General features: G+C 37.9%; 1 protein-coding gene across 1 annotated transcript; it reads right to left on the bottom strand.

Moving 5' to 3' along the window:
* Positions 1 to 15,236: 15,236 nt before the first annotated feature.
* Positions 15,237 to 24,394, bottom strand: LOC129237829 (uncharacterized). Its single transcript, XM_054872784.1, has 2 exons — positions 23,875 to 24,394; positions 15,237 to 15,559 (listed from the first exon to the last, which is right to left on the bottom strand). The coding sequence occupies exons 1-2, from the start codon at positions 24,392 to 24,394 to the stop codon at positions 15,237 to 15,239; spliced, it is 843 nt and encodes a 280-aa protein (XP_054728759.1).
* Positions 24,395 to 26,997: the final 2,603 nt, after the last annotated feature.

The following is a 26,997-nucleotide window of genomic DNA, read 5'->3' as shown; positions in this document are numbered from 1 at the left end:
AGAACTAGAGGTTACTGGGATTTGGCGGATACTTCTTCTACAGAAACGTCAGTCTCGTTATTTAATAGCTATGCCGAGTGCTTTTACCGAAGACTTTATTTAAACAAAAAACAATAATTATCTCAATAAGTTAATTGCTTAAATATTCGCCGTTGCTGTGTACAGCCTCGTCCCACCTCACAAACAATTTGTTGATGCCGTTCCGCCAAAAATCGTCTGGTCTGGTGTCAAAGAAGTTGTTGAGCCAGTTTTAACGACCTCTTTGTTATCGAAGGTAATGCCCTTCAGATGGTTTGGCAGGAAGCGGAAAAGATGGTAATCGGTCGGTGCATGGTCCGGACGGATGCTGAAGGACCTCCCATTCGAGCTCCTGGAGTGCGGCTTTGACGACTTGCCCAACATGGTGCCTGGCGCTGTCATGAAGGAGTATGGTTTGGCCATGTCGATCAGGTATTTTCAGTCGAATAGCCTCATTCACGCGGTGTAGCTGGACAATGTAGAACTCCTTGTTGGCCGTGGCATTCTTTTCGAGCATTTCCCAGTGCACCATGCCCTCCCAATCCCACCAAACACATCGTCTTTTTTGGAGGCACTCACTTCCACACCCATTTCTTATCTCGCGTGACGATTCGATACAAAAAGCGTTGACCAGGCTCCTAATTTTTTGGTATATCCCATTAAATGAAGGTGATTGAGACCGTTCTCCTTCAAAAGTGAGCTGAGATGCTCTTGATCGAATTCACAAGGTCTTCCTGTACGGGACGTGCCATCGACATCAAAGTCGCCATTTTTGAACTTTGCATTTGAACGATTTCCGTGCTGTAGACTCGCCGATGGCACCTTCTCCATACACGTCGCGAATATCCCGAGCTGCTTCGGCAGCTTTTTGACCTGGATGAAAAGCAAAGAAGAGCAGGTGTCGAAAATGTTGATTTTTGCCTCCTGGGTATTCCGTTGATAAGCCTCACAACTAATCAAAAATTAAATAACTCAAAAATACAATTAACATAGTTTGTAGAGTAGAAAGAGTTCTATCGAATGAATACTTACTTACTTCGGCACATGAATATTTTTTCATGCGAAAAACTGCGGTGTGTATTGAAGCATTCTCCTGTTGATACATCCAAGGCTCACTCTGAAATTTTTGGACAAAATTCAATAAAACATTACCCAAGGCCTTTACGTAATTTTATGCGTTCATCTTATGCGAAAGTAAACAATTTGGGATATTGCCCTGGCATATAAAACACCCAAGGTCATAAGAAAGCCACCGTGGAAGTTTCGGGAGAGACGCATTTATCATACCCCTCGAATATCACTCAAATACTTCAGACAACCATTAGGTCCATTGAGATTAATTTTTATTTTCTCATCGCTAAAAATTACGGACTCCCATTCATCATCTCTTATGAATTATAGTCGGGGTAGAGTGGAGCGACGTCTCTCTCCGCCGGCAGGTGAGCAGAGGCACTTAGGCGGTGTTTTCTCACCACTTCTCTGGGTTGTCGTTGTAGATGACTTACTGGAGGAGCTAGTGCGAAGGGGCTACAAAGTGATTGCCAACGCAGATGACGTGGAACTAATTGTCAGAGGAAAATTTGTGGAGAGAATAAGAAAGGCAAAAATCGCCTTGTATGGATGCAAGGGCGCTATTGGAAAAAGATGAGGCCTTTCACTTACAGTTGCATTTTGGCTCTATAATACCAATTTGGTTGTATGGTGTCATAGTCTGGTGGAACTCATTAGAAAGAACAACAGCTGAAGAGAGTTCAAAAGAGTGCACTCATTGGAATCAATGGGGCGCTCCGAACTACTCCTACTCTAGCGTTTAAAGCAACGTTGCCGCTGCACTCACCGCAATCAGACTGCGAAGCGCATATACTAAACCTATAGTCCTAACCACTACACCCCTCCTCTCTCCGCCCTCTCCTTTCACCCTATCGGTCTCCCTCCACCCTACTTCCTTCACAATGGTATCATAATGGATGAATTCGATGTCTTCCTCCAAGTGTGCCCACTCCTTGGGCAACCATTTTAACCTAACCTAACCTAATAAATATTATTATCAAAGGCAGAGCGTCAATGATTTAGTTCTGCAATTCGAACTGTTCTCCATTTTAACGGTGTAGAGCAGGCCGGGTCGATTTGTGGGGAGGCAAAGAAATCGCCCATTGCTCTATGAAAATCGTATTCTAGGGATCAAAATAAGAAATTTTGCCGAAGGAACCATACCTTTAAAACGAATTCTGCTGTCACCCAATTTGGATCGAACTTTTTAGTTTCTTTTCGATAACTCACTTAAATTAATTTTTTCATTTACATATGTTCTGACTAAATAAATTTCTTAAGAGAAAAAATAGATATTATTATAAATAAATAATAAATATTATTATAAATAAATAAATAAAAATAAAGAAAAAACATCGCCATTTAGCTGATTTTTTCATGTAAAGGCCAAAAATGGTGATATTTTTAAATTGGGGGACATCAGAATTCGTTTTAGAGGTATGGTTCCTTCGGCAAAATTTCTTATTTTGATCCCTAGAATACGATTTTCACAGAGCAATGAGCGATTTTTAAATCGACCCGCCCTACATTGTGGAGTAATACAGTGGAAAAAGGCTTGTTTTGTTTTTGCCTTCGCGCTGATGTTCAATTTTTAGTGCACGGCCATCTGTAGCAATTATTTTGTTACACTTTAGCCAACTGTTATATATCAAGTATACATATTTACTATAAGTTACATGACTTTTAAACAGCACTAATTGACTTAGGGCAACATTTAACACCAACTCTATTTAAAATAATTAATTTCATAATAGCCATTTGATTGATTGTTTCAACCTTTAAAGCAACGAAAATTAAATCTTATTTATACCAAACGAGATTATAGAATGATGATCTAAATTTTACATGGAATAACCAGCAGGAGAGCCTCCATTCATTTGACAGCACACAATTAACGTATCGCAGTTCGAATTGCCCAGGTATGTAAGCGGATAGAAATGGGGAATGTTGAAAGTTGTAACAGCGGATATAATTGATTTATTTAGCCGACCATTATCAGCCATTAGTGGGAAAATATGTTTATATTAAGCACACAGCTGAAAGCAAATATCGAATAAATGACCATCATCAGTATTATTATCGAAGTCAACATGGCCAGCTAGTCCGTCATTCGTTGTTGTGTTCCAACGCTGAAAGCACAAACAAAAACTGTCTAAAATAACCGTTAAAATAACATAAATACATTTATAGGTTGGCTTCTCAATCCCCAAGTGGCAAATTATACTGTTGACACCAAATTCATCAAAAAGCCATCCAGTTGCTGACGGACATGCGATTGATGACATAAGACCTTACATAAAATTTAACGATTTCAGTTTTCTACTATTGAGTAACTTCCTCTAAAGTGCATGCAAATCAATTTTATATAAAATTAGTAAATGAGAAATAATTTCTTTTAAATTATTGGGAAATGAAAAACACATCATTCTGCCGGTTTCAATATTTTATTTGCCGATAAAAGGGAAAGTTATTGTAAGAAATTCGTGTTTGTAATGCTGTCAGCAGTAAAGGCCGCTAAGTTGATGAATAAATTTGTATTTGTGTGAATTTTACAGTGTTTTATTAGTGTTTAAAATGCAAGTAAAACAGAAATTTAAGACTCTGCTTCTGGTAATTAAGGCAGGTGAGATCTACTGTACTATTGAGTGGGGAGAGATACATTCATTTAGAATTTTTTTCGGTTGTATGTACTTGCTATTGAAATTGCAGATAAAATAGCAAAGCTATGACAGATAAAAATAGCTAACAGCAGCCTTCCCATTGATAGCCATTATTTTGCCGCAAAAAGCATAACTTTCTAATTCAGGAAGTAGAGGAAAGTTAATGAAAGTCACACTGGGGCATCGCAGTTAAAATCAATGATAAATAAGAATAATTTTAGAGTCATGACAAGACTTCTAACAGGGCCTGTGGATTAAATTACCATCTCACTAACTTGGAAATATAATATTGTATATTCCAATAGAACTTGCGGTGCTGCAGGGAGGAAGCGGAAAACGCCAAACACGTCCTGGCATCGTGTCCAGGGCTGATGGATAAGCGGACAAGACAAATAGTAAAAGGTCTTGAGCAAGAAGGTATCTGATGCTGAAAAAGAGCAGTACATACAAAACCTGTTTAACGAAATCTCAGATGATGAATTATTTGAATTTTCCGACCCTGAAGGGGATGAAAGCGAACAAGTAGCAGTAGCAGATGGCGTGGTTGAATCGGATGTAGAAGACCCTGATTACACAATTGACAATGCCCAGGTAGATGAGGCTGATTACGAAGAATCTGACAATGAATCCGATGCTGCAGATGATTCTGAGGAGATTAATTTGCGTGCAGCTGAATTCGTAGCACGTGATGGTACCATATGGAGCTCACAGCCACGACCTGCACGCCAAACTAGGCAACAAAATATTTTGCGACAGCGAAGTGGGCCCGCAAGATCAACTACTATGATGTCAATAGTCAATACATATAAATGGTTTATGACTCCGGAAATGGTGGATATTATAGTGCGCTGCACCAACAAAAAAGCAGAAGCTACATATGCGGAATTAAACGCAAAACATTCAGAGGCGGAACCAAAAACATGGAAGAAGGTTACTTTGAACGAAATGTATGCGTTCATTGGAGTGCTTATTATGACTGGCGCTAACCGCAGCAATGCCGAATGTGCGCCGGACTTGTGGTCGGTAGAAAATTGTCCATTATATCGTGCGTCAATGGGCATTAACCGCTTTCAGGCCATACTGCGGTTTATAAGGTTTGACGATGGCAACACACGAGCACAACGTTTGGTAACTGACAAAGCTGCACCAATATCCGAGCTTTGGACCATGATGAACTACAACTTTGAGCAGTCATATAAGCCAAGTGAATATCTAACAGTAGACGAGCAGCTCTTTCCATATCGTGGCCACACCGGTTTCACGCAATACATCCCATCGAAACCGGCAAAATATGGCATCGAAGTGTGGTGAGTATGTGATGCCAAAAACGCATATCCACTGTATGGACAAATATATACTGGCCAAGCACCTACGGGACGGGAAACTAACCAGGGTGAACGCGTGGTGAAGGATTTAGTAAGCCTCTTTCATGGAACCGGCCGAAATATAACGATGGCCAATTTTTTTACATCTCTAAATCTACTGGAAAGCTTGTCATCCATGAATTTGACGGCAGTTGGAACTCTGTGGAAGAATAAGCCCTACATACCAAAGGAGATGTTGGCACACAAAGATCGTGCAGAGAGGTCAAGTACATTCGGTTTTAGGCCCAACATATCCATATGCTCATATGTGCCGAAAAAAAACAAGGCAGTTATATTACTATCATCAATGCATGACGATGATCACATTGGCGAAAGCGGCAAACCAGAAATGATCGAGTTTTATAACAAGACAAAAGGAGGAGTGGACGTGATGGACCAATTGCTTGGAGAATATACTTACCAAAGGATGACAAAGCGTTGGCCGTTGTCCCTATTCTTCAATATGATTGATTTGACGGCATTGGCAGCGTACATCATATATTATGAGAATAATCCCAACATCAGATGCACCAATGCGAAGCGCAAGGAACTGTCTATGCCCATAATTGAAGAGCGGTCGGTGAATCAGCAAGTGATGCGGAACTTCAACACAAAAATTGCAGTCGCGAGTTTCATAAGTACGGCCTTGCAAGTAAGTGCTGACAATAGGCCATCAACGTCTGCAGCTGCTGGTGCAAAACCAAAGAAACAGCAGGTTGGAAGCTATTTTCTCTGCTACATCCAATACCAACACAGAAGACGAACGCGTAACATGTGCAGAATATGTCAGCGCCCCATATGCATACAGCATTCTTCAAATACATTTACATGTAATAATTGTGAAAATAATGAAGACAATTGAATAATTTAAATTTGTTTGCATATTTAGTTATAAGAAATAATCAATAAAATAGTATTTTATAAAGAAAATAATAAATAAAAATGTTTTTCCTTCAAAAAATGAGAAAAAACGAGGAAAAAAGCTACTGGCCACACCTGTACTTGGGTATAAGTCCTAGGGTTAACAAATATTGATTCGCTAACCATTCTCTTTAAGTAAAAAGGAAACCGGTTCAAAGTCATTTTTACAGCTTCTCCTTTCATATAAATATGATATTGTTATTAACTTATGTAGTTACTTCACTTAACTCCCTTTTATAAGATAGCAAACGTTAAACGATTTTTTTATTTGCTAAATGCACATATTTGGCCCACTGTACTTCATCTCTGCTTCGACAAATGAGTGTCAATAGATTGTGCAACGAAATGATTTTCTTTCATTAACATTTGACGAATTAACATTAGGTGTTGGCATTAACGAAATTTATTTGCTCATATCTACAGTCTCTTTCCAACTTTTTTTTTCGTTGCTAGCCGTCATAGGTATGTGTGTATGTATTTTTGTTTTTGTTAACGATGTGTGAAAGTGTTGGGTATGGACTACCATTGAACAATCACAATTTTGTAGTTTTCGCGTAATAGCAATACAAGTTTTTGTGCAAATTCAAGTTTTGAGAAAAAGCACCGAATTTCCTTTCCTTTATACATATACGAGGAGTGTAAAAAAAATAAGGTGAATTTAAATTTTTCGCAAACAATTTTAATTTATTCATCAATTTCTATTTTATCTCCTTCAAAGTAGTCCCCCTCAGATATAATACACTTGTGCCAGCGTTTTTTCCAATCCTCGAAGCTGTTACAGGGGGTCGAATCAGGTGAATACGGCGCCTGAGGTATGATAACGGTGTTGTTTTTGGCCAAATCATTTCTCACAAGCAAACATGAGTGAGCAGGTCCAAAAGCCATGCATATTTTTCCCACAATTCTGGACCTTTTTTCGTATTACTTCACACAAAGGCGCATAATTTCAATGTAGTACTTCAAATTTGACATTTGATCGAACTTGTGCTTTTTTTGGCCTTGGTTTTCCTGGATTCTGCCATTGGGGCGATTGGTCTTTGGTTTCGATGTCATAACCGTATACCTATTATTCGCCTCCAGTTATGAACCTTTTAAGCTAATGTGGCTCATCGTTGAAGTCATTCAACAATTCGTGTGCAACGTTGTTTTGGGTCAAAATTCGGCAATTTTGGAACGAACTTCGCTGGCACAAGCTTCTAGCCCGAAATATCCGGAAAGATTGCATGTCATGAGCCAATTGATATGCCGACATCTCGACATCCCGAGATACCGACATTCGCAGCATCTTCTCTAATTGTGATTTGTCCATAACAATTTTCTTTGGAGCGTTTTCTGGAAAAATCTTGTACCACTTGTAAACATTTTTTTGACTCAGAGTATCCTCACCATATGCCACTGTCAACATTTCAAGTGTGTTTGAGTACCTTATTCCATTTTTTACTCAAAATTTGATGCAACTTCTTTGATGAATTTTTTTCAATAGCAGAAAATCATCGAAATGAGTGGCTGTCTTCCTACACACTTAGGCTTAAGTTAATCTTTTACCCTCGTGAGTCTTCTCTGTGCACTTAATAAATTTTGTTAATTTGGACAATGCCCTATTAGTACCTCTATCGTGTTTCTCATATCTTGTCTCCTAAGATTCAATCTGCTTTGCAGATGATCTGGCAAACAGATATTTAAAATCCTGCGTTCTTCTTCTTCTTAATTGGCGCGATAACCGCTTACACGATTTTGGCCGAATTTAACAAAGCGCGCCAGTCGTTTATTTCTCGTGCTAACCGGCGCCAGTTGCACACACCAAGTGAAGCCAAGTCCTTCTTCTACAACACAGATGAAGCCTTCCTCTTCCTCTGCTACCCAGTCAGCATAGCCGCTGGATCTTTATTTGCTGCGCTATGTCTATGCCACCGAACACCTCTTTCGTTACTACGCATAATATATAGTTTGTGGCATTCAACTATCGTTTTTGATGAGTGTTTTACTGACTCTAACGATTTCAGAGCCGCCTGACTGTCCGAGTAGACAACGATGCGTTGCAGGTGTTGTTGGGTGCGCCTTGTTTTGACCTGTTAGTGATACAGCGTACTGTTGCCTTCAGGTTGAGAAGGGCGCTTTGTATGCCGCTACTGCAAGATGTATGGGTATTAGACGGTGATGTGGGAAGGGGGTATTTGAAGTGCAAGAGACTTTTGAATGTGGGTGTGATGAATAAATGTCAAGACCGTTGAGACAAAAGTCCCAAAGGCCGTGTGACATACTTATGAGTACATTCGGGATGATTCATTTGTCCTGGCTTTCCTCCTTACAGGACATGAGCCTCTTAATGCATTGCACGGCGGCTGTCTCTAAGTGAGGACTGGGTGCATGTCCTCTGCGAACGCCCGATGCAGACATTAGGGATCTTGTGGGTGTGGGTATTAGTTGAACTGATGAACGGTATGATGTGAGTGGTGTGATCGCCGTCTAAATGTCGAACTGTTAGGTTAGTAAGCGCGTGCGATTTTTAAACGGCTAAGAAATTTATAGGCGTTCAGTTGATTAGTTTTATTTTGTTTGGGCTGCTGGGAGATTTGGGGTATGGCCACCAGCCCAGAGCTATATGGAAGCTCAACTGGTAGTAGTCTTGGCTACGAAGTCTGACCGGAGACCTAAATCTGGTACCAAAGGGAACAGGGGCCCTCGGAGCTCGCTTCGACCTGTTATTGAGGTAGGCTGTTCGGGGAGTATCGTGGTGCTTGTGGTTTAACACCCAAATGCGGATAGAGTTTTTTTGGCTCTATGTGGAGTTGCATTGCAACCAATGTGGCTAGTGTGTCCATTCCGCACTGCCAATTATATATATATATATACATTTTTTTTGGGTGTTTGGCTAACTTCTCCTTCTATTTGTGGTGTGCCTCTTGATGTTATTCCACAAATGGAGGGACCTATAGTTTCAAGCCGACTCCGAACGGCAGATATTTTTATGAGGAGCTTTTTCATGGCAGAAGTACACTCGGAGGTTTACCATTGCCTGCCGAGGGGCGACCGCTATTAGAAAAATGTGTTTCTTAATTTTGGTGTTTTCACCGAGATTCGAACCTACGCACAGTGGTTCCGCCATAGGACATTGGATGAAAATAGTCACGTTAAAATTATGCAACAATATTTAGCTAAATGTTAGTTCATTAGTCATAGTAACTTAGAGTACAAAAGAAATTTCAACTGCACAAACAATTCACTTATAATTGTGCCTCCAAAGTAAGAGAATTTGAAAAGTGATAGTTAGCATGGTCTCCGCTCCGTACTTACGCAGTTCCGGGAAGTGTTATTTTTCTAAGCATTACTGTGTTCATGACCTGTTGTACAATAGAAATTCAAGTTGAAGGTATGTACGACATGTTTCCGTTTATTTTTTTTATAAGAAGTTTGTAAAGTTTTAACTAAGTTCTCACGAATCTGCACAAATGAAATATTATATACACTAAAATATTCTTACGTATGTCCTCTTTAAAAAAATAATTTCCAGCTGCGATGACCTGCGATTGCGCTTGATATAGGGTCTAATCTGTACCTATGTGTAGGATTTTAAAAAATGTGATTCTACCAAGATTGCTAATAAAGATTTTTTTTGTTTTAGGTGTAAATTTGAAGTGTTCATTTACGCGCATGCATATTCTGGACACGTGGTTATGTTACAATAGCATTAAAAATGATGTTGATAGATGTCGCCACGTACTGAAGAACATAATTCAAGCTTTACCAAACTCTGAGAATTTAACCTTAGAAGACGTTGAAAATCGTGTTTCTTGGATCTGTTCACGGATTTCTCGATACTGGAAAAAAGTGCATAGATCAAAAACAAGGCTAATTGCCAAGTACAGTAATTGATTAACTGAAACCGAATTATGTGTGTTGAAAAAGCGGGAGTCGGGCGAGGTGACAAACTCTACGAATCCTTCTCCGAGCGAAAACAGACAATGACACAGAAAAGATTTTGAGGATTGCAGCAAGAGGACAAAGCGTCGCAAGTTATTCGATCTAGCTAATATTGATAGTTCCGCTATTCATGCAATACTAAGAAATTCAAAGCAATCAAATTCAAATTCTTTAGAATTCAATATGGACGAAGTTTTGTTTCTATTTAATGAGGCAAAACTCACCAAACATCAGTATTTGTTATTAAGAGACTTTATTAATTCAAAATTGCCTAACGCTTTACCATCTTATAAAAAAGTTCTTGACGCAAAAAAACGGTGTTACCCAACAGGAATTGGCGTTACAGAATCAGAATCTGCCGAAATTAATTTACAATGTTTGTTGGACCACTCTTGCTCTCGAATTCTCGAATCTCAAAAACCAGTATTGGTAAATATGTCTCAATCAAGTTGCACTGAGTATGAATTCGTGGGGTTTCGATGGCAGTACTGGACAGAGCGAGTACAAGCAAAGTTTTTCTGATCCGAGAACGGAAGATGGAAGTTTAATTGTTACATCTTATGTTATGTACCCTTGAAAGTAATTTGTAATTTGTATATTACAATTATTATATCTTATATATATTCTTATTATATATATATTACTTTTTATAATAGGACTATGAATAAGTTCGTGCGGTTTTTTTTCGAAATTTGAATTTCGGATCATTCCCATGGCTTTTAAACGTTTGGAAATGGTTGATTGATCAACTCCCAAAGTTTTTGCAACCTCTTCTTGCGTTTGAGCCGGATCTTGATCGAGCAATTCCTCCAATTCGGTATCCATGAACTTTGGCGGCGCGGCCAAAATCACCACTTTTAAAGCGTGCAAACCACTTCTGGCACGTTCGCTCAGCTAGAGCATGCTCACCATAAACTTCCACCAAGATACGATGACTTTCGGCTGCTTTTTTCTTCATATTAAAGAATTCCCCGCAAAAACACATTATTTGGCACGAAATTCGACATTTTCAAGTGTGGTAAAAATATTGTTGTTTACGCTTCAAATAAAAAACTTATACTGACGTTTGTGCCTTACGACAGTAGCTCTCCAATGAATGTTTGGAAATGTGGATCGATGGAATAATAATCAAGTTACGCCATCTGTTGTAAAACCGCACGAACTTATCCATAGACCATTATGTTTTAATGTTTTTTTTTAACAAATAAAAACATTTCTCAACTTAAAAACGTACTAAAAAGTCATTTATCACGCCAAAAGTTCTTATGACCGCTCATCCTACGCGGCGGGACCACTGTGCTACGTTCTCTCTGTGAATAGTATTTCAGTATTTCAGAGTAAACTCCTCCACCTACCTGGTCATGAAGCTTAGATCCGCCAGTAAATATATTGACTCCATTTTCATAATCTACCGAACCACTGCCCCAGTCCTCTTTAGAAAGAAATATTGAGGTAATGAGTTTATTAAAGTGAAGCTTTACGCTGTTACAGTAATCTTTAGTTGCTGGGATAGCGGAAATATTTTCTAATACAGTCAAATAACCTTGTGTTTAGCAGGGCGAGTTCTCTGAGCCTCAATGCTCAAAGAATAAAATTACGTTTAGTGCTTCTGTGGGAGTGGTTCTAACAGCTCCACTTATGTACCATATGATCAGAAAGTACCGGGAATGTTTAATTTAAACGAACCGCGCACGTGGAAACCGGCCCATATTTTTTTCTTATGTTGCTAGGACTGTAAGACACACATCTGTCACTTTTTATCGCCATCGGAGCATTAGTGTCTGCCTGGGCGGCCGGAAATGTGGGCAAAACATTTTTGGATTTTGCATGCTGATAACGCATTATCGAACCTGAAGTCCATTCCTTCGTCGGCCTAGCAGGGGTGCATGGAGGGCTGGGTTAAACGTTGGCGGGTCATATTTTGACGGAGATAAAATAAATAAATTTTCCTGAAATTGAACTCTGTTTTGTTTTATTTAAACATTCGTGGTACTTTGAGATCATAGGGAATACGGCATACGGTTCTTTGAGTACGAGCAAATCTATTCACAAAAATATTTTTATCAAGCTCGAATTCAGCCATTAGTAATTTGTACTAGAGAAACAAAAATCTTTAATAAAAAAAAAATTAATTAACTCAAATATTTTAATTAATATATTTCGATAAGTAATTTTTGTCATACGGAATATTTTCCACGGTTTATCGGAATTAACATCTAAATATCAGTTGTAGAATTTATTTTCAGCTTCGTTCTTTCGGCTACCGCGCTAAGTGAAGTGAATTCTTAGGCCTCTCCGCGGTAGACTAGACAACATATAATAGTATCCGATAAAAATTTGAAATTTATGAATGCAAAATATACTTTAACAACACCAAAAATCACGGCATCTTTCCAGTAAAATTAAGCAGTTCTACACTCTTGCGTGTAGGTATACTTCTTTATACATCACAAATAAAATCTCAGTTTTTGCCGACCTCTGTAGTAAATAAATGGCTGTCAGAACCCCGGTTACGTCAGAAAATCTGCTAACTCTTTCAAAGTCGCTGAAAGTCGTTTAATGATCTAATGTTGTTCACACCTTCTGAAATCTTTTCATCATGTTTACAAGGATTGCTTGAAAAGTCCGTGCAGAAATAAAAACTACTTAATTGTCTTTGGTAAGCCCGTTTTAGTTTTCGTCATAGGCACCTTTTAGGATGATCCCTTCCGAATAATAGAATTTGTCCAAGTCTGAAAAGCAATCATTTGTTGGTGTAACCACCTCCTCGTTTGAATAAATTATTTTTTCGCCAGCCATTTCTTCAAATTGAGGAACAAAAAGAAGTCCGAGGGAGTCAAGTCTGTAGAATAAGGGGGTTATGAAACAAATTGGATTCCTAGTTCTATTAATTTTGCTACCGCAAATGCTGAGCTGGTATGTTGTCGTGATGGAAAAGAAAAATCACTCGAGTTTCTCGATTCAAACGAAAGCCCAACATAAAGAAATAAGCTGATCTGAATGAAACTTGGTGTGTGTTCCTTAAAGAGATGCTACTAATGAAACATAATCTCGATACGTCTAGGGTAAGTGCACTAGCCTGCTATCCCAGAGGTTGTGGATTTGAATCACACGTAAAGCATGGTCCTCGCACTTTTCCAAATTTACTTTACTTTCCCAGTTTCTAAAACAATAAAAAAAATCCTCCAAGTCCATTCCTCAACTCCAAAAACGTATCCTTTCCATTCCTACTCCCGCACAATAGCCTGCACATTCCAGCAAAAGGAAGCGGGCGATCGCGGTAATAGCCCAGACACACGAAGTCTTCAACCATCTGTGCGATCCAACCACAGGTGGGCGTTTCCACTACTTAGGACTGATAGCGGCAGGCTAATCACCTACCCTGTCAGAAATCAAAACAGATTAACGAAACCAACGCAAAACTGAGTCTTGTTGAGGCCCTATGCTCGCGAGAGGAGTGAACAAGGAAAAACAAAAAAAAAAATCTCAATACGCGCCAATAGTGCCAGCTGACTTTGCACAGACTTTTCAAGCGATCCTCTTATTTCTATGAAGCCGCTGTCCAACAAAAGAAAAGTCATCGCTTTTCCCGATTCGGCTTACAAGATGAGCGAACCTTCGCACATCCTAGTAGGAAAGATATTACACTGATAGCTATAACAAAGGAAAAATAGTAAAATCACTTGGTGTATTGCCATAGACATAACGCAGCCGAACAAGTTCCATGCATATCACTTAGTGTCGCGGTGCATAAGGCATCGGAGATGAGCTTGAAATGTGTACTCTCTGATGACAGGGAATGTGTCCACTGTCGTTAAGAATCTGGACATTCGCATAACTTTAGTTTAATTTGAAATGTAAGCTATGAAATTTCTGCTGCAGTCGGAAATTAAGGTAACAGCCCAAGTCCGAAGTTCAGATAAGGCATCTAAATCACCGCACGAGTCTTGCTACTATTTAAGATTTTTATGAGAATGCCGTTTATGAGGCCGAATTGTTTCATTCAACCAACAGATAGCTGCAATCATAATTTAATCTATTGTATTTTGTCTTTTTTTTTTTTTTGTTTCTTTTTCTTTTGTGAAAAGAGTGAAAGTAAATTTATACAAAATTATGTTAAGTTGTAATAGACTGGCGGTATACAAAAATTATTCAATGAGAAGAAAAGTAAATAAATATTCAATATTTTTCCGCTGTGCATAGGAAAACGCACGAAAAAGAAACTTTTAAATCAGCAACTGTGTATAATAAAAATAACGTAAATAATAGGAAGATAAAATCGAAGGAAACGAAAACGTGCAAAAAGAAAGACAAATCAACAAATTACAAAAAAATATTCGGAAAAAATGTCAACAATAAAAATTTAACAAAAAATAAATAAATAAACGATGAAAGAAATACCTAAATACCTTACGAATTAACCCACAAACAAAAAAAAAAAAAAAAACAAAGTATAAGAAGCGCAGCGTAACAAAAAATGCTAACAAGAAAACTTTCACCGATTTCTTAAAAAGCGTAAAATGATGCGATGTGGCAATGCGGCAATCCAGCGAGGAGGTGAAGTGTGACACTGGCATACACGGGAGTGCTGTTGTGCGACATAAGCAATGCATAAATATATAGTATGTATGTATATATGTACGTGTGTATGTGTGTTTAATAAATCGATGTTCGAACGCCTTAAAGTTATTCTGGCCAAGCGAGAAAAAATTATGCGCATTGTGTCGGAACGGAAAAAATTACAAATCAGCTACAGCAGCTACTCGCCTAAGAAATGAAATTGTTGAGGTATGCGTCCGATGAATGCCGTGGTGCCGTCGCCTGTAAGGGCAAGCTGGTTATGCCATCAAAGGTAGCAGAAAATAAATCCACAGCGCAAAAGCGGATAATAAATAATAAATGAAAAATGAAATGTTGATATACAAACACAACGCACTTGTTGCTAAACTTCTGCAATTTGTGGAAAATATCGACTGAAAATATTGAAAGAGTTTGCATGGCTTCTCGCAAATTAGATATTGTCCAGAAGATATAGAAGTCTATAGCTTGCGCAAAAAATATGTTCAACTCCGAATTGCAGCAACTCATCAGCTCTAATATTCCAAACAATTTCTTTTCAATAAGCACTTATAAGAGAATCCATTTTTATTGCTTAGCATTTTTTACTTTACTAAAATAAATAAATAAATTACTTTAATAAATAAATAAACTGCTTTAATTAATAAATAAATTCTTTTAATAAATAAATAAATTATTATCTAAGTTCATAAATTATTATATGTTTGCGGTTTTCTATTCAATCTTAGGCTCCGTCCACTTTTTGCTGCTGTTGCCGCCAGCCGCGATAGGACAAATTCAATGGATCGTAGCTGCTTCGCCTGCGTCGCATGTGATGATGTCCTTCGCCTCCAGTCAGATATTGTACGCTATGTTTAGTTTCGTGTCCTTGCTGAGTTAGCGACTTCAAACCCACCAATCCGGCCATCATCAAAGCAGTCATTGCAACGCCGAGTGCTTTCATTGCCATTGCACCAATTCCTCCCAAGCCCATAACAGCCATCATTTTGCCGAACATCAGTGCCATAGCCAAGATGATGCCTTGCCCTTTGTCCTTCTTGCGTCCTTCTGTGCGGGTATATTTTAGAAGAAAAGTGAACGATTATAAAATATGCAATGCAACTCAACAAATAAATAATCGAAATGGATTGGATAATATCAAGGAAGGCTCAGAAGAGCGTACAATAAACTGCTGATTGAACTGTTCCGATTGATTTGATTTAAAAGAGGAGGTACATACATACATTAGAATATATGTATGGTGAGTTGGGCAGCACCTGTTTACGCGGATCAAGGAGCGTTAAAAAAAAGTATGTAATGATTGTATCATAAAGAGATTGAACATATAAGATTGCTTTATCATTAAGTTTTCAAAATTTAAATTTTTTTATGATAATTTTTAATTTTTTGCGAGAAATTAAGAATTAAAAAAGAAATGTTGGAAAGGGCTGAAGATATTTAGATATAAAAACTACTAGCTATAAATTGGAAAAAAATCTTTTAAAAGTCGCAAAAAATATTTTCCTAAAAATTTGTAACAAAAACATATTTTAAATTTTTTCCACGAAATTTTTTTTATTTCATAATTAAGAAATTTCCAGGCATTCCTGAGTACACACCCAGCTATTACTGAAAAAAAAATATAAATATTGTAAATCTTAGGGATAGGGTATTTTTCAAAAAGTGGCGAAAAAATTAGTTTTCAAAAAAATCGCAACATAAATATACAGTGCCGTTGAAAATAATACCACCAAACGAGCAGCTCACTCTATTTCGCAGTAAAATTTGACTAAAAGGAATTTGGCTTGCAGTTACTCTTCTCTTGTCTTACTGACAGTCTCTTTGATTTGGGAGAGCAAAAAACAGAAGGGAAATGTGAACGGTTCTTCTCAAAAGAAGCAAAATTGAAAGGGGAATGCACAATAACGCGGTAAAAATAATAGCACCAATCATATGTTTTTGTCAAAAAAAAAAGCATTTGGCGAAAATTATCATTGGGCAACACAGATTTTTGTTAGAAAAGGTGATTTTTTAAAAGCCAAACCAGATAAAACATCTAATTAATATATATTTTTCAAATATGTGTCGCGGAAAGCACTGCAGTGAAGAAAAAAGGACATGCTTGAGGAGGGCAAAACCTTCGCCGAAATAAGTCCGTTACTGGGCTGCTCAAACAAAATGATTATTAAGTTTTTCCAAAAAGTAGAGTCTCGTGGACGAAAACCTATTATGTCGCCATTACTCGTCAAATGATAAGTTAGACAGAGCAAGAAGTAGCCATTCAAGCCAGCAGCGGAGCTTAAAAAGGACCTAAATTTTGCCGCATCTGTTCTCCATTCGCACTCGACTGAGAGAAAATAGTTTGAGCGCTTGCAGTCCGAGAAAAGTTCCGCCTTTGACCATTAAACACACAGCGAAACGCCTGAAATTTGCTAAGCCACACTCCAATTGGCCAGTGAAAAAGTGGAGAAACATATTGTGGACAGATGAGAGCAAAATCGTGTTATATGGAGGGACTGATTCTCGTAGTTAAGTTAGCATACCACCAAATGAAGAATATAGACCGATGTACACGAAAAAAACCATTAAACACGGAGGTTCCAGCATTATGATATGGGCATGCTTTTCCTATTATGGAGTAGGTCCGATTCATTGGATTATAACGGTCATGAATCAGCACATCTACGTCGATATCGTGCAAAATGTAATGCTACCATATGCAGAGGATGAAGTGCCATTAAAAAGAGTCTTCCAGCGGGACAATGACCCCAAGCACACGAACAAAATGGGTAAAAAATGGCTTGGGGACAACACCATCAACGTCATGGAATGGCCCCCACAGTCTTCAGATTTCAAACCAGTTGCGAATTTGTGGATTTCATGTTGAAAAGGCAGTTCACACTTGCAATCCAACTAGTAATGTGGCCCTTTGGATGGTGGTAAAGGAAAGTTGGGAGGGAATTCCGATTACTAGATGCCAGGATTTAGTGGATTCTATTCCAAGGCGCCTGCGGTCGTAATTGCCAATAAAGGATACTCAACAAAGTATTAACACACTAGTTAAATAGCATAGTTATGGATTAAAAGTACCTTTGTTTTACATTTTTAAGTTAATTTTTTTGTTTTCACCCTATTTTCACTGAAATAACTTATTAAGAGGGGCCTCTTATCAGTCGGCTTCAAAAATGATTTTTTTTTACTACAATCGACAGATATACTATAGGAGAATATGCCCTCAAAATTTTATAGCGGAATTCAAAGTGATTTCGGAGTTACAGGCCTGTGTGAGTATACTGTCTACCTTCTGAAAACTTTTAAACACGTTTTCTCAAAACCATGTTTTTGAAAATGGCGTGTAAGATTAAAAAAAAAACGACAAGAGTTATCGTTTTATTAATATTATCTTTAAAATGCGCAACTAATTAACTAACCAAATACAAAAAAAAATCATTTTTAATGTTATTTAACACCTTTTTTGAAAAAAAGCAAAAAAAGCACTTTTTTCAATAATTAATTATGTGTTCATTTTTTTCATATTTTTATACAAGAGTAGTCTACTATATGCGGGAAAGCCTTCTGAATAAGACAATAGTTTTCTTTTGTGTTTCAGGTGAAAACTACGACCGCAATCTTACACGTCGTTTCACTAGCGCGTAACGAGAAGCTGTGCGAGATCCCTCGTATGCCCACCATTTTTTTTTTTATTTATGTTAAAAAATTGTTTATTACTCTTCAATCATTCCTGCAAATAAATGCAAAAGATTATTCCTGTGTGTCGCTTTTTAAGTAAAATTATTATGTGCTCAAAAAATTTAGTTCTTTTCAAACTATTTAAAGTTTGAATTTCGTAACACCCTAATATTTTTACCGCAGCTGTATATACAAATTTTCCCACAAATTTTTGTTTTTTAATTTAGTAGCTTAACATTTTTTGGCGAGCCTTTTTTTTATAAAGAATATTTGATTCTAAGGCTTAAAAAAGAAATGCTGGAAAGCTATAAAAACTCCTAGCTATCAATGGAAAAAAATAAAAAAATAAATCTTACCTGCGTGTTTTTTAGAAGTGGGAAATCAAAATTATTTTTCTAACAATTTCGTATTACATTTTTTTTTAAATTTAATATTTATACAATTTGCAAGTATCACTCCCAGCTATGAAAAATAAATAAATAAACTCTCTGGGCTTTTTTTTAATGCAAAAAAAAAATATTTTTCCAAAAATTTAAGCAAATAAATTTCTTTTAAATTTTTTTCCGAGATTTTTTTTTGTTGTTTTTTATTTAATAACTTTAAATTTTTTGCTGCAATATTTCGCTATAAAAGCTTCTAGTTCAAGCCTAAAAATAAATCAGTTCTCACAAGAATTGACTGCAATGTCCAAAATAGTTGAATCAGTTGACATGGAATCGCTCAATAATATCTACATAACAGGCAATAAAAAATAAATCCGGACTTTTTAAATGGAAACTAATTGAGGGTTTATCAGCAACAAAAAAATTTAGTAAGACCAACTTCTGCTTTGAAGAATGGATATTAAAAAAGCGCAATTCTTTATTTCTTTATTTTGTCCAAAGATACCAAAAAACTATTCCTCATCTGAATCACAGTAGGCAAGGCCCAAGTATAGTAGTCGCGAGCTTGCATACTGACACATTGCAAATGATATAGAATGTTTCCTAAATAGCGATGTGCTGTGCAGACTTTCGTCACATTAACACCGCTTACAATAATCACAAACTCACTTCTTAAAGGTGTTCGAAATATAAGAAAATTATACAAATATATTTACCGATCATATTCGTAAAAATAATTCCTATAATAATGATGAATATGAGATTAAAAAAAGTGAAATCCACAATTCGCTTGATTAGCAGTGTACGTTTGATCTCATACCTTATATGAGTTTATCGAAAAGAAGGTACTGCCAATATAGACATCAAAAATGTAATACATCAAAAATGTAATCATCTCATCCCTTTAACCAGTTAACTGTGATTGACGAGTATACTCGTCATGCGTATAAATTAGTGACCATTGGCTATTTAAATGACAATTTTTGAGAAAAACTAAACATATTCTCAAATTTCAAGATGTTTAGAATATTTTGAGGCTATGCCGGAATAAAACAAACAAATAGAAAATATAAACAATTTGAGATGATGTCATGCTTCCCCGTATGCACTGGTTGAAAAAGTTCACCAGTTCGCATAATGAATTTATTTATGTGCGATGATAACGTTTTTTAGATGTTAACCTAAAAGGGGCAAAGGCAAAAGTCAAAAAGTGGATTTATAAACTAGAAAGGTAACTCGTGTGTGCCAGTGCATATCTTACCAAGTGTCGGCGGTTCCTATCAAATAAGTACAGTGCAACGTAAGAATTTCAAGTGCGAAAATATTATAAAGTTGTCCAGAAGTTCTGTAGATTACTATTTTTTTATTTTTAGTTCATCTGTCCCCAATTTTATAAAATTAACCCATCTTTTTCATCCAATATCTTACCAGCGCAACTTACTCTGTGATTGACGACTATACTCGTCATAGCTCAATTCTGGCGACACGAAACTGTGCGCACTTTTAAATGGGAGCGCCACAGTTAACTGGTTAAGAGACCATATTCTTATCTATTTATAAATATATAATATCTAAATATGCCAGGGGTGCCTTTTAAATAACGAGACTGATGCTGCTATAGAAGAAGGGCGTACTTATGTGCTAAACCCTTGCAATAGCCAGCTGCTTAGGTTGAAATCTTCTCTTTCGAATACAATACCTCTCTGTACTTTTCTGTAAAAACACTACAAGTAGTACACAATGTAGAGAACTACTTGCGAAAGAGTTCAAAATTTAAAAGAAGAAAACCCATCTACAGCCATCCAGTGCTGTTGATGTGGTGGAGGAGAGAAATGGGATCGAAGCTGGAAAACTGCCCACGGCTATCTGCGAAAGGCACACCAAGGAAGTCCAACCGCCTAGCCACCAAACCCGGACATTTGCAAAGAAAGTGTTCAATAGTCTCTTTCTCTGCCGGAAGACTAAGCTCCTCCGCATGAGTTCCGATCACCTAGTGATAGATGACCACCGATATGAATTTGGAAATTGAGTGGCGGGAGATCCCCAGTATTTTAGGCATCCTGCTTCTGTCGTAGGCCTGAGGCCAGAGTGGTCGCGCCCGATAAGATATAACCTCATCTGTCTTGCGCCTTTTTAAGAAAGAAACTGTGCAGTTTTCCTTAAACAACGGTTATGGGGACACCAATGTCTAAGGTGAGGACAACTGAAACCGGTTATGTTCCTTCTGTGCGTTCATTTCCATCTGTGCTCCTATGTCCTAAAATCCAGATAAAAGAAATGTTACCTGCACATTCGAGTCGTTTGATCTATTTTCGGTAGTTTTACGTCGTTCTTCACGCGTCTCGAAAGAAGTCGGCAGAAGAAAATTTCCAGCGCTGTTTCGAGTAATGGATAACTCACATAGAAATTTATAAAAATAGGTGCGGAGTAATTTTGAAGGTGTAGGTATTGATATTCAAAAATAACATCTCGGAAATAGGCCCGTAGCCGAAAAGTTGGTGCGTGATTAACATTTGATAGGGCGCGGACTCGAAAATCACTGTGAACACAAAGTACAAAAAATTATAGAAACGATTTTTTATAATAACGGTCGTTACACGGTAGGTAATGCCACACCTCCGGGTGTATTTCTGCGATGAAAAAGTATATTCCGCTTGGAGGCAAAACATTTTCCATATTTAGAGCAACATTAAGACGCGCATCACAAATAAGAGGTTAAGCTCGGCCAAACAGCCAAGAAAGGATGTAAGGCTACCGCAATGCTTTTGCGAAACATTTTCTACTATTCTCTTTAAAGAAATTTTTTGATTCGAAAGAGGAATGAAAAGTTAGTTTTTTTCATGCCAGGTGACACTCAGGCGGTGTATTTTGAAAAGTATCATTTTGGTCCAATTTAGTTCGTTACCATATTAGTGTACTGAATATTTTTTTTCCGGGGTTTAAAATTAGCTGTCATAAATTAGAATTTTTCATACATAAAAAAACGAGTTGAAAGAAACTGGCGCATTTCTGAGAACGGGGATGCAACTGATGACCAAAATTTATTCCATTACACAACTGCTTACTGTAAAGTATCATGCGGAGCACATCCTCCTCAACTGCGAGAGGTGAAATACAGAGAGAACAACTCTGGAACGTTGGTGTACGTACGTAGGAAATGATAATATGCGAACTAAAAGCGAATACCGTCGCAAATTTCGTTTAGGATATGGAAAGGAATTAGATGCTCTTCTCTTCCTCTACATCGTGACAATCATAGATCGGGTCATGCTAAGGCGTAAAACCTGGATTCATACCTCGCGGCATCTATGTGATTTCTGTGGATATATACCATAATTACCGAATAGACAGACAGGCGACAACAGAATAATATCCCTAAGCGTTATAAATAGACTCCGTCAATTTATGTACAAGTGAATAGATTCCTAATGCAATGAGCGAAAATCCATTGAAAAACTTTTCTAGAATGGTACGAGTTTTATGGAGGTTGTTCAAATATGAATATCGTGGTCCTTTCTCCTAAAATTTAGTAGGAAGAACCTAAGAGTACTGGTGGGTATAATCACAGAGCACAATGCTTGTGGTCAGCATATGGCTACCATGGGAATCATTGATGACCCAATACGCCTAACCTGTCGTGAGAATGAGAATACTTTTTCTGTGTAATTGCCCGGCGTTTTCTAGAATTAGTCTTGGGCTGTAGGGCTGTAATGTCCTGAGTATGGATAAAGTTCATACTCTTTCTCTTCTGGATATATTAAGATGCATCTATGATTCCAAAAGATTTACGGAAGAGTGACCTCAAACCAATTTTTCCGTCCTATCATCCACTTTTTATCTATGCTGTCTCTCTATTCCTTCCAGTGTGATCCATCTGGATGTAGTACAATACAATGGTCCTCCTGACTGAGTGATTGAACTTGCCCAACTCCCCACAAATCTAATCTAATCTAGAAAGTGCGCAAAGTTTTTATCCGATCTCGATAATGGCATTTCGAAGCTACAAGAAATAGTTGGTACAGCCTTTATAGTCAGCAAATCATACTTAGCGCTGAGTGGTCACAGAATAAGTCTTACAACAACAGCAAGTGAATAATGATTTTTAGAAAATAATCATCTTCTCCCATCAGAGGAGAGAGCTTGGTAAAAAAATAATAATTATCGCAATAGGGAAACTGGGAATCATCGAGTGATAGTTCAGCGTTTCATGCGTTCACCTCAGCTCACTCTTTCTTGTTTCGTGTGGTGGTGAGAGTGAACCGTTTTTCTTGAAGAATCCGGCTGGCAATGCAGTTGTTTTTATTATTGTTGTAGCAGCTCACTTAACCCTGTCAGTGCGATGTTGTCACCGGTCGTGTTGGCCTAATTCATCTAACGGTAGACCCAGAAAACCTACTATTTCGATAGGTTCGGTCCAGGAGAGGGGTGTTAGGTGAGTAGGTTTGATAGGGCATTTGAATAGATGACAGGGTCCCGTCTCACTAGGTAGCTGAAGCTCTTCGTCTGCAATAGGTGGTGGTTGGTCTCCGATAACGGCATACAGGCGTCGGGAGTTTGGGAAGATGGTAAAGGTTTCCGAATGTCCGGATGAATGTCGTTTAGTGTTTGTCTGTTTCTGATAGTCCGGTCCAGTAGTTGTAATTGTGTTTTGGCACAAAACAAAACTGGCAATGCGGGCAAAGTCGGCGGGTACCTCTTCTGGGTCAAGTCGTGCGTATGGAAACAAACGCTCCGGCTCTGAAAGTATTCGTTGCGGTACTAGCTGGGGGTGGTAGAGGCAGAGGAAGGCCCGCTCTGCGTGGAACGCTCGCTCTGCGAGAATGACTTAGCTCCACTTGGTGTTTCCAACTGCGCCGGTTAGCACGAGAAAGAAACAATTGATGCGCTTTGTTAAGCTCGGCAAAAATCGCCTAAGCGGTTATCATGCCAATCAAGAAGAAGAAGAACTACAACTCTATTGACTTTTATAAGCGTCGAACTATTAGTTTCTTAAAAATTTACATTGCATTTGAATTATTTGTATGCACGTAACTTTTTCGCCAGCACTGTAATAAAAAATGATCATATAAAGCTAATATTTCATACTTTCTTATGACAACTGGTGGAGCAATATTTTATATAAATACGTATCACTTCAGTAGTTCTCGAAATTACTTAGTTACTCACACGAAAAACTTTGTTCTAAAATTTCACTTAAACAAACACTTTTTGCCAATTCTTTTGCGAGCTAAGAGAGTTTCGGCTCGAGACTCAGCATATCGAACACATTTTTCATATCTGCAAAATCAAATCCTCCCTTTGAAAACCCACCTTGAACATCATCTGCTTTACCGGCGCCATTCCGCTCTGCATCGCGCGCCAAAAAATGTTCACTTTCATCGGCGAGTAAATCGGAAAATTTTATATTCAACTCATGGCTACGTAAATACTCCGAGATGCAACCTAAGAAGGAGTCGTCGCTCTCAAGCGCATCCTCCGCAGGTGTAACGTTGCTTGCACGTGTACTTGGCACTATCTCGAGGCCACGCATAAGCACTAACGGCTTATCTCGGCGATTCAAATTATTAATGACGTTGCGTATAGCGCGCGAACCCCGACAATAGATTGAATCTGAATTAAGCGAGTTGGTGAAACAATCAGACGCAGATTGAGCGGCAACATTGGGACGCGGTGTATGGACGGCACTTTGATGTGATGGAGTATTCAAATAAGGATCTACACTGGGCGTAACAGTATCCGTTTTTGCATCTGCTAATAAAGCATTTGAGGCGGGTGTGCCAAGTAAGGCACCCAACAGCAATGTACAGAAAACGAAATGAAGCTGCCACATATCGAAGATTGTACGAGTAGAAAAACCAACTAGGTATATTTTTTAGCGTATAGGAGAGTTATGCGCCCGAAACCGGCAATAGAACTGTCGCGAATTTGTAACAATTTACAACTAACCCGTTTGTAGATACTACTCTAGATTTTATACTAATTTTTCAGCTACGATCCTATTCCACCACCGGAACATTGTAATGGCATAATTAATAAAATTTCATTCAAAACGAAAGTCCACATAATTACCTCTTACAATTGTCCAATCGAAATTGTATCATAAATAAAAAAGAAAGGCTATGCTAACCTTCCAATCATCCAATCCGTTTCACTCACCACCAGCCGATGCCCACTTCTTATGAGTGCTACTCTAATACTCCCTACCCTCTGTACTGTGTGTTGTGGTGCGGTGCGGCACAGTGTAATTTTCCTCTTGAGTGGATTAGAAAGATTTTCCATTTTCAACGCTTAATTGGCCAAACCGCATACATTCTTACAGTACGTCAAGAAAGTGTTTGAACAAGAGTGAAAGAATGATTTTTTAAAATTCTTTTGGTAAAAAAAGATAGAAGATTAATGATTAATTAGTATTTAGTTGCTTTAAAACTTAATTTTAATTATGCACGGTATTTAGAATTACCTGTTTACAAAAAAAACAAGAGCTAAGATGGTGTGTAAAGCTATTTAAAATTTTTCGCTAAAAACATAAATTCATTTCAACAGGTGAAGAAACTATTTTTAGAAAGTCGTACAAAAAATAATATAAAAAATAATACCATAAAAAATCAATTTCCTGATTTACTGGAAAAATAGCATAGGAACAACAACAAGAACTTCTTAAAAATACATGCAGAGCAGACAAAAGTTTCTCTTTTATTTTTTATTGGCGCGTACACCGTTTCTCTGGCTGAACTTCTCCTCCTTTTTGTGGCGTGCGTCTTGATGTTGTTCCACAAATGGAGTCACCTACAGTTTCAAGCCGATTTCGAATGGCAGGTATTTTTTATGAAGAGTTTTTTCATGGCAGAAATGCACTCGGAGGTTTGCCATTGCCTGCCGAGGGGCGACCGCTATTTTTTACCGAGATTCGAATCTACGTTCTCTCTGAATTCCGAATGGTAGTCACGCACCAATCCATTCGGCTACGATGGCCGCAAGCTTTATGCTACATGAAAACGATTCATAGCCGTACTCGCTAGCAGAAAATATGTCTTCATTTTTAAGGAGTATATTTAAATTTTTTGGAATTTTAGAAAATATGAAAATTGAAAAACCTATCTTATACCCTCAAAAGCTTCTTATAACCTTTTCCTGAGTATCGCTTGGAATCTTCTGTCATTCTTCTAATATTCACTCAAGGCGAATCAAATGAAGCTGGTATCGGTAAATCAGCTGAGTAGTTTTTTTTTTCTTTCGCCGTGTCAATCCAGATGTCAGCATAAAATGAAATGGCGAAAAGCCAATGCAATTCGAACTATCACACCAACTTCATGTTCGGTTGTGGAATATATTATAGTTCATCCTTTCCCTTTTCTTATTTACTTTCTTTTGTTGTGATATTACCATGTACAAAACTTGGCAAAAAAAAAAGTGTGTTGGTTCTATATATCTAGGTTAGGTAGCGCTGCCTGATCTGTAAAAAGATCTCACTTAGACCATTAGCGTTTGTCAGCAATATCCTTCAAGGATGAAAAATATGCTGATCCTGAGCACATTTGCCGAGTCCTACAGAGAGCAGTGCAGTGGCAAAGTAGATGTTCCAAAGTGAGACAGTGTCCCAACCAAAACTTTGCAGTTTTTTTTAGAGGTTTTATAAAGGGTCCGCCATATAACTTTACGGAATTAAAAATGCTATAAAAAAAAAACTACTCAATATTTTTCTAAACTGTCTTTTTTATTTTGAAGTACAATCCTGCCGGTTAATGATGCAACACAACTGGACCAATTTCGACTTTATACGGCGTCATACCAAGATCTTTATGCAAAATTCGTCTCAGTGATGTCTCCGAAATGTCCAATTGTTGAGAACGGTCGGTCACGCGTTGGTTTGTCAATAAGCAACCCAGTTTCTCTTACTTTTTTCGCAAAGTAGCACACATACGCTTCATTCGGTGCTTTTCTTCTTCCCATTGCCGCACGTAATTTTCGTACACATTCTGTAACATTACCATTATTTTCAAAGTAATGTCGCAATATTTCCCAGCGTTTTTTGAGCGTATACACAACCATTTTCGTTCAGCGGAAGAATAAAACTAATTTTCTGTCAAATCAGATGACAGCTAAGTGTTACCATTCTTCAAATAATACCTACTTCAAATCCGTAACGATAGATGGCGGGCCCTGTATCTAAGTATTATACGACATTTGTGGTGCTTACATTAAAAGCCAGCTCTCCAACCTCTTACCAGATGCAGCGCCAAATTACTACAGAAAGATCTCTAAATTTTAACAGCGCGAGTTGTCAACATTCTTGTCGGCTAATGCAGCCACTTTAGCCACCACGAGATGGGTTAATAGTCGCGTGACACGTACCGCTACAAAAAAAAAAATGGCCAGAGGGGTAGTCGCTCAAAGGCGCTACTTAATCAGTCAAGAAAAAACATTTCTATGTTA

Source organism: Anastrepha obliqua, chromosome 1 (assembly GCF_027943255.1).
Source record: "Anastrepha obliqua isolate idAnaObli1 chromosome 1, idAnaObli1_1.0, whole genome shotgun sequence".
NCBI classification, from domain to species: domain Eukaryota; kingdom Metazoa; phylum Arthropoda; class Insecta; order Diptera; family Tephritidae; genus Anastrepha; species Anastrepha obliqua.
The sequence above is the reverse complement of the archived record's forward strand: the minus strand, read 5'-3'. Positions and strand labels throughout refer to the sequence as shown.